This window comes from Rhodnius prolixus, unplaced genomic scaffold (genome assembly GCF_049639745.1).
Source record: "Rhodnius prolixus isolate KJV_2025 unplaced genomic scaffold, Rpr scaffold_10, whole genome shotgun sequence".
NCBI classification, from domain to species: Eukaryota; Metazoa; Arthropoda; class Insecta; order Hemiptera; family Reduviidae; genus Rhodnius; species Rhodnius prolixus.
Genome location: NW_027411615.1, coordinates 1,282,584 through 1,301,186, shown reverse-complemented (window position 1 = coordinate 1,301,186; position 18,603 = coordinate 1,282,584). Strand labels below are relative to the sequence as shown.

At 35.5% G+C, this 18,603-nt stretch overlaps 1 protein-coding gene across 1 annotated transcript in view; it reads left to right on the top strand.

Annotated features, from left to right (window-relative positions):
* The window catches only part of LOC141457065 (extracellular tyrosine-protein kinase PKDCC-like), a 295,376-nt gene extending 278,815 nt beyond the window's left edge, over positions 1–16,561 (top strand). Inside the window, exon 5 of the mRNA XM_074133578.1 lies at positions 10,774–16,561. Coding sequence (XP_073989679.1) covers positions 10,774–11,000 — 227 coding nt within the window. The 3' untranslated portion in view covers positions 11,001–16,561. The remainder of the gene's footprint in view (positions 1–10,773) is intronic.
* The last annotated feature ends 2,042 nt before the right edge of the window (positions 16,562–18,603 follow it).

The following is an 18,603-nucleotide window of genomic DNA, read 5'->3' as shown; positions in this document are numbered from 1 at the left end:
TAGTTAAAATTGGGGTAAAAAACTTTCAAGTACAAAAGTTGAGAATGGTTAAACAAAAGAAATCCACCTATTATTACCTTTTTTGACCCTAGAAATACCATATCTAATTTAAACCATAATGTTCAGCTATAATGGGAAACTGTAAATTTGAATAAATATTCTTAGCGTTTAGAATACTTTACAATACTCTGGGAAAAGTAGTTTTTCTCTTTTTTTTCCGCCCTGACTTCTGGTTTCCACTGGTATTCACAAGTTTTATTAAATTAGTAAGTGGAAAAGCATTGTAATGCTAGTAGAAAATATGGTAATACCTGTAGACGTGGAAAACCCAATTACTTTTCCTTTTTTTTTCCTCTTTTAGAGATCTAATTACTGGTTTCCCACTTTTTAGATGTTAAGCAATCGATTTTTTTATATATATATATATTCAGAATATAAATGATGAGATTAATTGGAAAATAGAAGTTTGAACTTAATTTCTATGAACTTAATTAAATTTTATCCAATACTGTTTGATAATTCAGTTTAAGTTTTTTTGCTTTTCAACTTTGTCTTAATTCACGATCGAACTAAGTATTGGAATCGTGTTTATTTTGAATAATGAGTTTTTACCGGATATGGTCTCGGCTTTTATGGTCCCTTGATTATGAAAAGGATTGCAAATTGGTCTGTGAATTTATGCTCCGTGACTCAGAAAATGATTAAGTAAAAAAGTCTAAAATTTTAAATTTGATTTTAAAGCTTAGAATGTTCATTTATTTTTTGATGGGGGGGGGGCTTTCCTCAGTGCCAGGTGATTATGAAACGACTTGTCCCAAGAACTCTAAGGAAGATTAGTGTTGGAGAAGTGTGAACAAGGCATTTAAGGGTAAAACTACTCCTCCATAGGCCCCCTAAAAGAATTCTACATAGGATATATTCCACTATATAGTAAAGTAATGCCTATTTTTTCAGCTTTACCTCCAACTACCAAATTTGGTGACGTGGACGGAGGCGACTAGCAAACATACTGTACTGTAAATTTCTTTTATTAATCATTAAATAAAATCCAAAGCCTAAGACCGGGAATCGAACCCACTAAACCAACAATACATCTTAGCTTTGCGGGTCTAGCCTATAACCCGCCTAACATACTTTACTGCAAAGTTCTCAAATTAACCATGAAATAAAATCCAAGGCCTAAGACCGGGAATCGAACCCCTAAACCAACAATACATCTTAGCTTTGCGGGTCTAGCCTATAACCCGCCTAACATACTTTACTGCAAAGTTCTCAAATTAACCATTAAATAAAATCCAAGGCCTAAGACCGGGAATCGAACCCACTAAACTAACAATACATCTTAGCTTTGCGGGTCTAGCCTATAACCCGCCTAACATACTTTACTGCAAAGTTCTCAAATTAACCATTAAATAAAATCCAAGGCCTAAGACCGGGAATCGAACCCAGTACCACAATACATATTATATTCTACTCTAAAGACCTCCACTAAATAGACTTCCTAGGAAATCTTTGAGGTTCACCACCACACCAATGCCACCTCCTTCAGATTAAAAGGGGCCCAAAATCTCCAAGGATTGGAAAGTAACAGGGAAAATGTCCTTCTCCTCAAAGGTCCTCACCAGCTAGCTCCTGCTAATTGCTGTTAATATTGGGCCAATCATATAAAGTAATCTAGAAAAATTGGGCTTTTAATACTGCCTATATCAGGATGACAGTTGGCGAGCTTTATTAAGTGAATTTTTTTTTAAAAAAAAAAAAAAGCTTAGATGCCATTAAATTAGTTTATAATAAAATAGATAAGTAGAGGGAAATTGGCGGTTCTGGCGCACCTAAATTGTGCCTGATCCAAACACCTCCAAATCTGACCGGATAATCATCAAGTTCAACGAAGCTGTAAGCCATACCAATCAGCACCATTCTACCCCCACCTATCATCGAATTTGACGAGGCTGAAATCCGCACCATCACAAAAAAAAGAGGAATCGTTTTAAAAAATCTAAAGATTTAAATCGGTATAGATATACTCAGATCTCAGAACTGTTAAATAATAATTTTGTTCAGAATAATGTTTGAAATAAATAGGTTTATGACAGAGAAGTTTAAAATATACAACAGACTAAAGGGTTTTTTTAAGCGTATGCTTATTTTTTTCGAAAAATGAGTTTAAAAAAGCACTCACACAAAACAAATAGGGTGAAGGGACCGGTAATTTAGAGCTTAAGAAAAAATTCGAGTTTCGTTTAGAATATCTTCCGTTATTTTGGCTCCAGGTGTTGGTTGGTACAATTGTGCCGCTCCGTTAGATTGTATTATGTACTCGTATTATTAATATTTAAATAGCTGTAAATTCGATTTTTATGTCTACCAAAAATTATTACTTTTTTTAAAGTATTTCAATGACCCGGTGATGGACATACGAATTTTCGGTGGTACCAGTGTTTGACATGGGGTGGGACCAGTGATTGACAACAAGTATATTCCTGAAACGACCTAAAAAATTCAAAATATCTAAATTTTTGAAAATTATTTAAAAATAAATAATAAATTTTTTTGGGTTATGGTTTTGCTGTGAAATGGGGCCCTTATATCTCCCACAGTAAACAACAGATTATTCGTATGAAATTTTGTGCACTTACACACTCTGTTTTACTGAGTAGTATGCTATAGTTTCCTTGAGTACAGATCCATTACTTGAGAAGATATTGAGAGTCGAATTTTGGGTCATGGTTTTGCTTTGAAATGGGGCCATCTTGCACAAAAAAGGTGCACATTTTAGGTGCGCCAGAACCGACATTTTCCCTCTATTTAGGTATATTAATAATATTTACTTACTGACAAAGGTGCCACGGCAGCCGAGCGGTTGAGGCGAAACCTGCAAAGCTAATAAGCATTGTGGTACTGGGTTCGATTCCTGGTCTTAGGCCTTGGATTTTATTTAATGGTTAATAAGAGAAATTTATAGTAAAGTATGTTAGGGGCTAGAGACTAGACCCGCAATGCTAAGATGTATTGTTGGTTTAGTGGGTTCCATTCCTGGTGTCTAGGCCTTAGATTTTATTTAATGGTTAATATGAGAAATTTACAGTAAAGTATGTTTGCTAGTCGCCTCCCCGTCCACGACACCTAATTTGGTAGTTGGACGTTAAGCCCCGCTTGGAAAAAATCGGCAATTACTTTACTTTACTTTTACTTACTGACAATTGCCCTTGAAATCCATTCTTCCCTCTTTTTCGGAGGAAGAAAATAATCACCGAAATTTCCCATAGAATTTGAAAATGCGGTCTCACTCTATAATACAAAAAAAAAAAAAAAAAAAAAACGACATAAATATTGGGTCAACTTTGGAAAAAAGCAAAGCAATTTTATTTCTCTCATTCAGAGTATCACACTGTGATCTTCACCAACTGTGGGAGTTACTTGGGCTCAATATATTGAACCAGAACATATTTGAGATTGTGAAGTAGAGACTTGAGATTTCAGAAAAAAATATTAACATCTGCAACATTTTATGCATAGCTTTTTCAAAACAAGTTTTATGCTCTACGTTTTAAATTATAATTATGCCTTAGAAGCAAAATATAGTTGCTAATCTATTTACGCACAGGATAGGCACGGACTTCCTGGACTATTCAGAGCGTAATTTCCTATTTTATATTAAACCAATCATATTATAATAAAACAAATTCATCCTCCGGGAGATCCTCACTACGTCCTTCTCAATCTACCCTCATCCACCAAATATTTTGGCTCTTCTCTTTGAATCTTTGAACGTTCCGCACATAAAACTTTACTCAGGTTTGTATAAATCATTTGTTAGGCGCCACTGGAATACGTATATAATATATATACTACATGACTCACACGATTCTCTTGGCTCATAACTTACCACGAACAGCCAATAAATACTCGGTTCCTGCTCTCTTTATCGCACTCAATATGTGTGAGTATGAGAGAGAGAGAGAGAGAGGGAGACAATTGTAACATTTTATATATACATTATATATATACTTGCGGATTTATGTTTGCTATTTCCTGAAATTCAAGTACGCTATCTATTATCAGCTTACGACTTTAGAAGGAGCGTGGGTTTGTGGTGGAGGGGAGAAGTGGGGAAAACATTAAATAAAATTTTACTTAAATATATATGTACAAGTTGTTACATATTTATTTGATTTAAATACTTTATTGGACTTCTTAGTATGTAGGTAGGGTATGTAAGAGGTTGGATTCCTAAAAACAATCTCCGTTGATTTTTAATGCAATTCTTCTTTCGGATTCCTCTTAATTGGATTCAAAGTCGATTAAAGTAATCGCCTAACGTCAAACTACAAACGTCGCTGACGTAGGCGGAAGCTTAAACTTTACCATAGACATTTTTTTCCAACAAATATGTTAGCGCTGGCATTCGAACCGGTAATCTTCTACTTAGAAATCCGTGCTTTATCACAAAATACACCAATCCCTATAGAAAATAGAAGTCCCTAAAAGAATGATCCCCTTAAAAAGTGTGTTATTCCCTAGAAAGGGAAATACCACAAGTGGTCCAGGAAATTAAGGGGAGGAATAAGACTTTCGAAAGACCTGGAGTGTTGCCTTCTTCATTTTCGGGCTTTCTAAATCTAAAGAAAGATTCCACTTACAGAATCCATTTTAACAGATAGTACTACAATCAATGAAATGCTTGTTTAAAGAACAAAGAAATTATCAAAATTGACTGATTAATCAATATGGGTTTATTTTAATAGTTCCAATAGTTGCATATTTTCAGATCATCTTTAGAAAATAGGTGCATAGTGGTGTTCGAGCGTAGATATGAATTCCACTTCAGCTGACAAAGCTTTTGGCATTTTTTTCCGCGCCAGAAATCCAATTTCTCTGCACAAAATTGATAATATTATTTCTGGAGATAAATGACAAATCCAAAACTGAGCAGAATTAATTTGTCATATTGTAAATAAAAAGTAAAAGGTAAAGTAATTGCCTATTTTTTCAGGCAGGCTTTACCTCCAACTGCCAAATTAGGTGTCGTGGACGGAGGCGACTAGCAAACGTACTTTACTGGATATTTCTCATATTAAACCATTAAGTAAAATCCAAGGCCTAGAGACCGAGAATCGAACCCACTAAACCAACAATACATCTTAGCTTTGCGAGTCTAGCATATAACCGCCTAACATACTTTACTATAAACTCATATTAAACCATTAGATAAAATCAAAGGCCTAGAGACCGAGAATCGAACCCACTAAACAAACAATACATCTTAGCTTTGCGGGTCTAGCATATAACCGCCTAACATACTTTACTATAAATTTCTCATATTAACCATTAAATAAAATCCAAGGCCTAGAGACCGAGAATCGAACCCACTAAACCAACAATACATCTTAGCTTTGCGGGTCTAGCATATAACCGCCTAACATACTTTACTATAAATTTCTCATATTAAACATTAAATAAAATCCAAAGCCTAGAGACCGAGCATCGAACCTACTAAACCAACAATACACCTTAGCTTTGCGGGTCTAGCCTATAACCGCCTAACATACTTTACTGTAAATTTCTCATATTAACCATTAAATAAAATCCAAGGCCTAGAGACAGGGAATCGAACCCATTAAACCAACAATACATCTTAGCATTGCGGGTCTAGTCTCATCTAGTTCGGCTACCGTGGCGCCTTCATATTGTAAATAATTTTATTAGTAACAACCAAAAATGAAATCTGGCTGAGTTTTTATATTGAAAACAGGACAATACCGGGGACTTTATCCGTGCCGGATGAAAGTGTGAAAAACCGGGATGGTTTAGGCTGATACAGAACGTCGGTCCAACTTTTCCTTAATTATTTTTTTAGTCATTCAAAACATCTCATCACTTATCAAAAGTCCATCGCTTTTTTTTTAATGATGCTTCCCCTCAGAACGCGACTGATCGTCATAAGTTCAACTTAACAACCCTTAATCAACTCCTAAAACAACCTCCTCCTCAAGGGAGACAGGTTCAGCAGCCATTTCTAAGCTATTTTAGCAATCACTTGGAATGCATCTGCATTTCCCGCTCCAATTGGAAGTGTAAAAGTTAACTTGTGAGCCCAGCAATATCTCAAGAGGTTTAGTTCGGGAAGCTGTAGAGAGAAACGAATACAGATGGTAACTTCAAAGCTTCTTTCTTTTTAGGCCAACTTTATGAATTCCATTAGAGTCATTGGGTCCATTAAAATGTTTCAAATTAATGGAAAAAAACTGGGAGAAAAATACACAAACAAATACTAACTAAAGCGTTCTAATCATTGCTTTCGATTAAAATGGACCCTTACCAGGTACAATTTCTTGAAAAAAAAAACTCTTTTTTTCTTCTTATTCTTAAATTTTGTATTCCTTCTTTCTTTCTGTTCGATTTCATAGATAACTTAGGATATACTTGAGAAAGAAACTTTTTTTAAGTTCTTCCATCCAAAACTTTGGAAAACATCTTTCAAAATTATTGGTTGATTCTCCTTTGAACTATGTTCTTCTTCATTATTCATTCTATATGCTTAGCGACTTCTTTTTAGAAGTAGTAAAAACTTTTTACCCTTTTTTTGTTCTTTAACTTCTTATTTTTCTCTGTTACTTTTTTTTTTTTCTTTGAAGCATATTCTTTTAGAAGGGCAACTGTTTGCTGAAGCTAACTGCAAGGAAAGGGTTAGCGTTAGCCCTTGGGTGTATAGGTGTACGTATGTGCCTTAGTGTGCTAGTATACGTGGATATAGTGTAAGTGTATTGTGTCCCTATTGTACAAGTGAAAGTGCATGGAGTATTGTGCTAGGAACCCGTGGGATTGCAAGCTGCATGCAACAGCGACCCCCTGCGGGAAGTGTCTTAGATTTAAAATTTGCCTCTTTCTACTATTACGAGGTGTGGCTATTAAATAACGAGTCTGATGCTGCTACAGAAAAACTATGCAAGCGCCAAATCCTAACGACCGACAGCTGTGCAGCGTAAAGCCTTCTTTTTCGATTGCAGCGTCTCACGTGTTTGTAGAGAAATCTGTCTGACTGGAACCGTCGTTTGTGTAAGAGGTGTTAGTTTCGTTTTGCCAAAAACATGGATACTGCACATGTAGTAGAGCAACGAATTGTCGTGAAATTTCCCAAGAAACTGGGTAAAACCGCTACTGAAACTTATCTTTTATTAAAAGAAGTTTATGGCGATGAATGTTGAATCACGTGCGCAAGTTTTTGAATGGTTCAAGCGTTTCCAAGATGACAGAGAAGTCGTCGGAGATGATGACCACCCGGGTCGCCCTTCCACGTCCAAAACGGATGAAAATATCGATTATAATTAATCAACATTACTACCGTGAGGTTGCTTGCTCCGTGAAAGAGTAAGGAAAAAAACGACCCGAGATTTGTGGAAGAACAAGTCACGGGGTTCTCTCCATCAAGATAACGCGCCAGCTCACACTGCATTGTCTGTTAAGTCCTTTTTTAGCCAAAAGTACAGCATCCCAGTTTTAGGCCAACCGCCTTATTCGCCTGACCTGGCCCCAAATGACTTTTATCTGTTTCCCCAAAGTCAGATCTGCATTAAAAGGAACACGATTTCAGTCCGTTGAAGTTGGGAAAGAAAAAGCGGCACGCGTCATGCAGGAGCTTAAAGTAAAAGACTTCCAGCACTGTTTCGAACAATGGTAAATTCGCATGGAGCGTTGTAGGGATAGGGAAAGGGTGTATACTGAAGGTGATAATAACTAAATATGTATAAATTTAAAGTAAAATGTTTTTATAGCAATAGTCTCGTTATTTAATAGCCACACCTCGTATTACTAAGGGCCTAAGCCATGAAGGGACATGGAACGTTTTACTACCCGAAAATCCTAACTTTCACATCCAATCTTGGACCACAATGGATATCTTTTAAAGCTGCCAGTCCTCGTTTAAAGTACTTGTTTAAATCCGTTAAAGACAAGCTTTTATAGACGTCTATTTTCAATTATATCCCCACCCAAAGACGTATACTTAGCACAAAGTGGGGGTATTTTCCAAGCCACAATTCCAAATTTTGGCGCAATTTTTTCCTCTTTTAGAGTATGTGGTTGTGTGAGTGAATAAAAGAGTGAAACAGAGAGATAGTGCAGAATTCTGTCGAAAGAGAAAAGCTTGTTGGTTTATAAAGACAGACGGATTCACTGGGTTGTCATAAAAAGTTAATAAGGATACGTAAATATTAGAAGTGACAATGAATTGAAGCGAAGCGAAACCAAGATGAGAGAAACGTTGATGTTGCGAGCAACGAAGGAAGGAAAGTTAGTCGACAACCTCAAGTCGGGGGGGGGATGAAGCTTTACATTTTCTTATTAGTTAGTTTAACTTTTCCTAGGATAAAATTTCGCTAGACTAGCGCGCGGTTTTCCACCAAACACAACCCGCCACTCTTAGCGGAGCGAGTGAGACTTAGAGGCTCTCCTTCCGCTCGCCCCGAATGTTTGTAATGAATTTTGTGACAAGTAACTCAACTACCCTGTCGCCCCTAACCGTTGCCCCATTATATTATACCTAACAAGAATACTAACTATACCTGTTCAGTTTCTTCTTCAAACTGAAACTGTTTCAACGAGGGTTTTGTAAGATCGCAAAGAGGCCGTGGATAGGGTAGTTTGGAGAAATGAAGGGAGAGAGGGAAGGGAAAGAAGTAGGTAGTGTAAGCTTCCTTGTTTCTTCAGAGAAAACCAGATTGTTCAAGAGGTGGTTTTGTACTGTGGGATAGAGGCCTTCTCTCGCTTCCTTGAACAGGGAGAATTCGCGAACTGGAGTAGAGTTAAAGGTTTGGTTTCACTGTTTCAAAGTTTTACCGCCCGCCCCCAGCCGCCTCTGCCGCCTCCGCTGGAGAGTAACACTAGACTCGTGTGGGTGAAGAACCCGCTCCAAAAGCTGGAGTCTGCCCAGGTAACTGGGGGGGGAGCATCTAAGAACGTTTCTTGTCTTGTTGCCTGGCGTCTTCAAACTCAGACAACCCCCTGCGTATAGTCTTAACACCGTCTCTGTCTCTCTCGTTACTCTTTCACCTCAATATTAACTTACCTACAAGTCTCCATCTTCTGTCTTGCTCTATCTTACACTGTAACGTCGAATTACAACCCTCTTTCTATTGTTGCTTGAATTCTATTTTAATTTGTAAGAAAATTTTTATCTGATTCAATTCCTTTTCTTCTTTTTAAGTTTTTATCATATCCACTTTTTTTTGGAAAATTACTGAAAATCGGTTTCAAAGTAACTAAGTCAATATAGTAAATATTTTGCGAAATCGACGCCTGACATCATTTTAATATTAAATTAATTCGAAACCAATCTAGTTTATAAATTTGTTGCATTTTAATCGTTTTTGTTTTTAAATTTATAATTTATTCTTTGAACCCACAGAAATGTCAGCATGCCACGTTTACTCTCCGGCGGGGCTCCTGTCCTCTTCAACAGCAATCCTCTTCCTTGTACAGATCTGGTGCGCTATCTTGGGCTCTACATAGACAAGCGACTCACGTGGAACCCACACACTAGACTTAAAAGACAAAGCAATGACAAAACGTGCGAAACTGCTTTACAGACTATTTGGACGACGCTCCAAATTACCCATTGAACTCAAACGCTTAATATACAATACTATCCTCAAACCTATGTGGACTTATACTAATAAATGGGTTGTTACGACAATAAGCAGGCTGAGAGCGAACCACACTGTGTGCGGATCGTATCTTCACAGGATCAACAAAAAAGGTCCACTCTCCTCTTTGCGTAGATTGTAATGAGGAGGAGGATTTCAAACATATAATAATGATATGTCCACGTTATGTAGTAGAAAGGAAACGAATGTTTCGACAACTTATACAGGTATTTAGATGCACCATTTCGCTGCGAAGACATAATATTCTCCACCAGCATCTATGTGCTTAAATCTATAGCAAAGCTAGCAATGAAATATGAATGTATTTAAAAGTTATAGCCGATTAGAATGAATGCAAGAAAATGATTAGAGAAGGATTACGTGATTTGTAATTTCGGTTGAGCTATAAGGATGGCAGGAGCACAGAGTACTGATCCATCCATTAGCTGTAGTTTATGTAAATAGTTGTATGTAGTAGAGGGATGAATGAGTGAAGCGAATGTATTTATAAGTAAGAATGGAGAGTGATATTCTAGTGATAAGCACCTAGACGTTGCTGGCTGTATACATAGACGATGCTGGCTGTATGGCGAAAGCCAATGCCAAAAAAAAAGGCACAAAAAAAATGCGGACTTACGGACTAGAGCTGTGTGGTTCAGCCAAACCTGCAAACATACGGACTGTACAGGACATTTCAGGCAAAAACTACTGCCAACAGATAGCTGACGCTCCTTTCTACGGTGGACTAACCTCACTCTTCACACCGACCTCAACATTCCCTTCATAGACCAACTCGCCAAGACTAAATATCAAAAATTCCATACTGCTCTCTCCACGTGCTCCAATCCTCTAGTACAGTCTCTCGCCTCCTCTGACAATCCTCTTCGCCGACTGAATCGCCAGAGTCTGAAGTCTGAAGGCCTACAAATCATTAATATCCCGTAGAAAGTGCTACCGCTGGGCAGTTTCTTTCCTCCTGCCTTTCACGCATCCATTTAACCTTCAATCTCCCTATTTACTTATTGTATACTATATTATACAGATTGTAAAGAACAAAATAAATTAAAAAAATAATAATTTATCCTAAATATCATCTGATGGATTTTCTTTTTCCTTTTTCCTGTTACAGAACCAGAACCACTTTTCTGCGTAAGCGGACGCTGCGAGGGACATAACGAACGATCAAATATCTTACGAGCGGGACTGGATTTCGTACCGCACGTTTTACCATTAAGCGCACCGGCCTCCCTGGAACCGCACATCAGGCAAATTGTTGAAGCATATCAAGGATTACATCAATGGGATTCATCAAGACTGCTAGAAGCTAGCCGCGCTCTTGTAACAAGGGCCAGCTAGCCCGGTACCATCAATTCCACCGTCTTGACAACACCTCCACTGTTGTCTTGGGATAAATGAACAATTTTTGTTTTTTCTTTGATCAGAAAAGGTTCTTTTTTCAATTTTTTTGATGAAAAAGAAATGAGATATATAAAAATAAAGACAAAAAAAAATTTGTAAAAGAGCAGTAAAGGGAAATGATATAAATATTTTCGGAGTAAAATGTTTAAACTCGTTTATATATTGAAAAGAGATGACGAAAAATGATAAATGCTTAGGCAAAACAAAACAAAATAAATATTATATATATTTTAACACCGCAAGAATGCAGTCTTTTTCAATAAAATACAATGTATACTCCAGAATATTCTTCTTAATTCCATGGATCTATCCAGGAAAACTATTGTACTATTAAAAATTACTATCCCAAATAAGAACTACTCACATTAATCGTTAAAAAACAAAAAAAAAAATACAGATAATCTTAATTATTAATTTTTACGAAGAACAAAAGAAAAATATTATTTCCAGTAAAAATACCAATTAAGGAGGAAAAATCAAATTCACTCCAGCTTTTCTCCCACTAATTATCTAGAAAAATCCCGAACACCTGCACTATCCTAGAAAGAAAAATTAGTTTACTAACTAATCCAAAAACCAAAATTAATAAGTGTACAATATGTTGTTTAGTAAAGCAAGAAGTCCAATTTTACACACCTATTTAGCATGTATTTTAAAATCTATCCTAGGCCTAGCTAGGATCTTATGGTTCACACTTAAATTGATTTTTAGTCTATAAAAAACATTTTTTGGGATCTAAATAGTAGAAGCGATTCTTTGCAGCGCTTTCCCCACTTTTCTCCTTTTTAATTTTTCCGGTTGCCCTAGAAACTCCCTTTTCATCCTTTCTACAAGAAAGAAAAGAAAAACTTTCTTGTGCCTCTTGATCTTTTCAAAATTCTTTCTCTTGGCGTCTACTTTACCCGAATAATTCTTTACCATCTTTACAAGAAGTGTCCTCTCTTAATTCCATATCTTTCTTGTACATTTTTTTTTTCTAAACATGATTTTTGGTTATCCTTTCTCTTCTTTGTGGTGGAGGAGATCGTCTCCCCAGGTCTTGGTGACAACGGAAGAACATACTATTTTTTTAGAGCTGTTTTACACCCAACTGGGTATACTCATTTTACTTTGCCTCTCCTTCCTGCAATTCCCGATCCTCTTTTACTGTCTAAGTACTTAATACTTCGACTTCCAACTTACTGATCCCCACTTCCCAAAAAATAGCCATGACTTCTTTCAACTCGAACTTATCTTCTTAAACTTCCCGTTTCGACAGTTTTGCTTACTCATAAATCCCCAACAATCAACATTACCTAATCTATCAGCCAGCAGCAGCTGGACCATTTCCTATTCCTCTTAATTTCCAATTTACCCCAGCTCTATCCCCCCCCCCAAAAAAAAACACAAAAAAGTCCAATTATTTTACGCGACATTCCCCCTGTATCCCTTGATTCAGTGTTTGCCTATCCCTACTATACTGTTACTCGTTACCCCCTATGTCTTAGCGACTATGCATATCTTTTTTGTAAATAATTTTGACTGCTTGCACAATTTAAAAACTTTGCATCTTTCCCCCAGCTGAATTTAACTTCAATTTAATCCCCACTACCCGTCTTTCTAATCGTGAGCGTAGTTTTCAGTTAATTTACGGAAATGAGAAGGTCCTAGCATTTCCGTTAGTTTGTTTTTTCTTTTTTTTTTTTTTTGTTTGAGACTGCAATCCAAAATAATTTTAATAAATCCCCCCTCACTGTAAATTATACTGTGAAATTTATTAGTTATTAAATGTATTACTAAGTCAAGCATTAACTATATTATTATTTATTCAGTGTAAAATTAAATTTGACGTAATTTTTTAAAAATACAATTTGAAATATATATATATATATATATTAATTACTCAAAATTGCTTATTTTTATATTAATTATGTAGTTTTATATAATGTGTAATTATAAATAATATAATAATAAAGGATATTAGATTTTAGAAAGTTAGTAAATAGAAACTTTTATTTACTGTTTTAATTTTAAATATTACAGGTAATTCCTGTTTGTACTAAGTAGATTTTAAATAAATACTTGAATTTTGGAACGGCTTTAACTATAGACTCGTACATTATGCTTTGTTGATGGTTTTTTGGAAGGGGATTTAAGGAAAATGGGCGTGCGAAGGTGGAGGACTGAAGGCTCTTGATTGGAGCTCAGTGGAGAGCCTTGATCGAGGAGGCCCTGGGTACTTTTAGGGCTGTAGCGCCGAAGAGGAAGGAAGGATGGTTTTAGGAGAGAGAGAATTTTTAAGTTTTAGCCAGAATTTGGAGGGAGAGGGATAGAAATATATTTGGAGCCGTTCACTGTACAAATCGATTAACTCCACTTTTCTTTTTTGGAAATATCTTAAATTTAAGTGTCAAAGCACTTGGTTTAGTCATAGCTTTTTATATTTATTAATAAATTTCCCCAAATAATAAAGATTAAACGCCATTAAAGGGCAACAAATTTTGTAGCCATTATATAATTAATTTATTTCAGAAGCCATTTTGATTAACTCCTTGCTGTAATATAAATCGTTACAATAATTCAACTCAAATTCAAGTAGCAGGCGCTGAATGATAGCGGTAAATTTATTTGAATTTATATTATTAAGTGGAATTATAAAAAACAGAATGTTTTTCATCGCATTTCTCCCACTTATTTTTTTTGTATTACGGAATTAATCGAGTTGTGGCAGTGAACAGCTTATATATTTAAGATTTTAGCATAGATTTAGGCATATGCATTTAACGAGAGAATAAATGCTGAAACCTATTATATAATAATCATCTTTGAAAAGAGAGTTGGGTTTTGAAGGTTGCAATTGAAACCCAAATAGCTGCAGGGTTCTGCCAGTGCTGTGGGGGGGACTCAGTATATTTGTACTATGATTTTTTGGTGAATATCGAGGTGCGATCTTAAATAAAAACAACTTTTTTGCTTGATACCAACGTTTCGGGTAATTTTTACTACCTTCTTCAGGGTATTATAAAAAAAAAATGTTTGTGAAGTTTAATGTAGAGCTATATCATCATAACTGTTGTCGTAGCTCTACATTAAACTCCACCAATTTTACAATACCCTGAAGAAGGTAATATATTTACCGAAACGTTGGTATCAAGCAAAAAAAGTTGTATTTATTGATGACCGCACCTCGATATTCCCCAAAAATCATCCATCAACAACGGTCGAGAATAAACCAAAACCATCATTATATTTGTACCGTTTGATGGTGATTCTAAGTTAAAGCCATTCTCTAAATTCGACAAGTTTTCCTTATTTTCCGGACCCTATTTTCAGTAATTTGATTATTAATTACCCTCTCTTTTACCTAAAAGAAAAGAAAATACGATAAATGTGATATGATAGCACCAAAATTTTGTTTTTCATGAAAAGTGGGGAAAAAAAAGAAGATATTTGTTCAATGTTAACACATTCTTTGTTATTTTTTTTTGAGTATTTGTGCCCAAAAATTTTGGACGATTTAAAATTTTGTTTCATTTTCCTTTTAATGCCTGAAAATAAAAATTTTCCTTCCCCAAACCTGCTCCCAAAAAAAGTGACATCATGGATGACGTGTTCTGAGTTCCTAATAAAAAAAAAATTGTGAAAAATAAAGGTCCACCCTTAAAAACAAAAAACTCTGGATTCCCTACACCTTTAAAGGAACTTTACTTTAAAGGAAAAGCTCTGAAAAGCTTCATGAATGGGAAAAAGATTATATTATATAACTTGGAAGTTTTCCAATTGGTTTGTTTCCATAGCACATTTAAATGGTCGCAAATGGTGACATCATTAACATTGTTAACAACAAAAGCAAAAAAAAAAAGAAATAATAATGAATAACAGGGAAGGAATTAGCTGTGAGGTTAGCATACTGGACTCCCACGCGGAGGTCCCGGGTTCGAATCCAGCTGCTGACCCTTAGATTTTCTCTTCCTAGGAGCTTCTTACATCTCACTGTCCGGTGATGGACAGTGTTGTCTGTAACGAGAGAACACTGTCCGGAGGCTGGTAGTGCACTGAAAAAAGCTCAGGGCGCCAATAACCTTAGATGTTGACGCGCCTTAAATCATAAAAAAAAAATAATAATGAATAACTTAAGCTCAGTTTCAAAAAAAATAAATAAAATACAAAATCTTTGAATGTATAAGACAAAAATTAAAATGAAACTATACTTGATTGATTCTTATCAAAAATAATAAGACCCTGTATAGTTTGGTCCTAATAGCTTTATAATTTTGGACTAAAAATATAGTTTAATAATAATTGTTTTGTCACCTGCAGAGTGTGTATAGAGGAACAAGTCTCTGCGCCCAAATTTGAAGTCATCGATTTATTGATATGTCAATAATTTTTTTGGGCACTTTTAACCCAGGTGAAGATACTATTGGAAAGAGGCATAAGTAACCTCTCTGAACGATTGAAAATCGTGCATTCGTTTTTGAGACATCTTTCACCGTTGATGTTTATACAGCATAGATATTATGCTGTGCATTTCAACAGAAATCAAAGCTGTACAAACAACCCTACAGTCCCCAAAAACAAATACAGCCTAGCTCTTGAAATGGCATCTAAAAAGTAACTTCCAATCATTGAGATTACAGCATTGTACTTAATTTGATAACTCTCCTAACTTAGTAATCTCCCAATTATAAAAGTATATATTTAAAATGATTTTTGAGGAATATCGAGATGCGATCATCAATAAATACAACTTTTTTTGCTTTATACCAACGTTTCGACTACCTTCTTCAAAGTATTAAAAAAAAGTTTCTGAAGTTTAATGTAATCAACAGTTATGATGATATACGAGGTCTGTAAATTAAGTAATGAGACTGATTTTTTTATTCAAAAAGAATTACAATTCTACCTTGGGCTTTACTTAGACCGAAGACTTTCTTGGAACCCCCCCACACTAGACTTAAATGAACAGAACTGAGCAGACGCTATCGACTACTTAAAAGACTCTTAGACGATAGATCAAAACTCTCTCTGGACAACAAAAGACTGATTTATACTTCTATTTTGAAACCCATCTGTGCGTGTGGAATAGAGCTGTGGGGTTCAACCAAATGCTCCAATCTCCAAAGGGTACAATCTCTACAATCTAAAATACTTCGAACTATTGTACACGCTCCATTTTATGTCTCTAACGTGGACACACTGACCTTAGCATTCCTTTTGTCACCCAAGTTGCTAAAACACGATACAGAAAACTCCACTTCAACCTGCAATCTCATATAAATCCTGTAGCAAAAAATCATTCTTCTAGAACTGTTCCTTGACAACCCGACAAGACGTCTTAAACGACAGTGGACTCGTGATCTCCTCTCCAGTGAAGAGAGTAACTAACCATATAATGTTTTTGAGTGTTACCACTGGCTAACTTCTCCACTCATTTACTTCTACTGTCACTGTTATCATTGTTACTTATAGCACCAACGCGCTGATTGTACCACAGTAAAAGAGAGAGAAAAAAAAAATATTGTCACCTTCAAAATAACTTCCTTCTGAAGCCACACAGCGCTGGAGACGTTTCTTCCACTCCTCATAGCAGTGCTCGAACTCCGATACTGGGGAATAGCCTTCAGCTGTTTCAGTTACAGCCGTTTGAATGTTTTCGACTGTCCCAAAATGAGTTCCCTTGAGGTGATTTTTCAACTTCGGGAAGAGAAAAAAAGTCACATGGACTCAAGTCTCTACAATAAACTTCACGAAACTTTTTTATAATACCCTGAAGAAGGTAGCAAAAAATTACCGAAACGTTGGTATAAAGCAAAAAAGTTGTTTTTATTGATGGATAGCACCTCGATATTCTTCAAAAAAAAATCATCCATCAACAGCGGGTCGAAATAAACTAAAAACCATCATTAAAAATATATATATATATATTTCGATGGCAATAAACGAGACACTTTAGACACTTTCATTTCTCATTGTAATTCTCGTTAATTACTGCAATTTTTCCCAAGGGTTTGCTAGACCCAATTTTTACCTTGAAAGGTTCAAAAAATATACCTACACATCAGACCCAAATTTCTGAACAAAATTTGCAGTTATATTATTTGTTAACTTTTGTATTCTCCTAATTTTGTGATTTTTGTAAATACTTATAATTGAGTTATAAGTATATTATTATTATCATATATTTCTATATGATTTTATTTTGTTTTTTTAGAAGTTGCAAAAAAATGAAATTGGGAAATAAAAAAAAATAAAATAAAGCAAAAAGCAACATGTAAAACTGAACAAAATAAAGTGAAAATGACATCAAGACTCCAAGAGATTGACAAAATAAAGAAAAGAAACCCATCAAATAATATAAAATTTGATTGATGTCAAATCAACATGATGATCTTACTATTGATGTCTTGTTATCTATTGACGAGAATGGATGATGTGCATTTGTGGGATAATGATGAGCAAGACATCATCATAACAGTTTCCCTTCTACAAGAGTTTGTATAATAAACGTGACGTAAGCTCTCTCTCTCTCTCCCACCCAATCACGTCACACCCAATGAAAAAAAAAATAAATTGTGAATTTTTGATAGAAATTGGTATTTCTATAACAAATTATATAAATGTAACAATTCCCCAACAATCTCCCATTATTCAATAATCCTTTATTATTAAATAATAAATATTAAAAATTGTAAGCAACGAATGTATTTATAATAAAATTAGTGAGTTTTGTTTTTAGTTAATCTTTTATTGATATTTTATCCTAATTTAACCAGTTTAAGCGTGTTTGACGTGTATAAACGTCAAACCAAATCTCTGTTAGCTACTACGATATATAATTTGTTTGGCCCATCAAACTACTCGCCTCGCACTATCTCCACTCGGACTTATTCCTCAAAGTCTAGAATGGCGCTTGGCCACCCCCCGCCCCAAATACCCAGCATCCGAAACAACGTCTTTGAGCATTGAACGTAACAGAGCCAAGGAGGTACACCTAAGATGTTTCTGATTTCTTCTCTTTACCATCGTATTCAACGACAGGAAGAAGTCAGCTTTAAAATTTTGCACCATTCTTTTTGGCTAATTAATAGGAGATTACTTAACCAGTTAAGAGCGTTTAACGTGTATACACGTCAACCCAAATCTCTGTTATGGTGCGTTCGACGTGTATACTCGTGAAAAAAATATAAAATTGCCATCAACTATAAAAACTCGAAATTTTAATAAAATACAATAAGAATATTATTTGTTGGGATGTTTCCTTTATCTTACCAATAGAACTGCGGTGGGAGCCAGCCAAATGATAAGTGGTTGGTCGATGTTTGGTCTCCGCAATTAGAGATTGGGGAATTACGCACACAAATAGAAGCTCTCAAACCCTTGTGCAATGCCGTTTTTTACCTTTTAGGTAGAGATTCAGACCTCACAGTACGAGCATGATTTCATTTTGCACAGAATTCAAAAAGCTCTTTTCTTCCTTGTAAAAACTCTTGTGCGTCCCTAGTTAACTAGAGGAATGCAAGATTTTGAATGAGCACAGAATGCTCTGTAATCTCAAGCC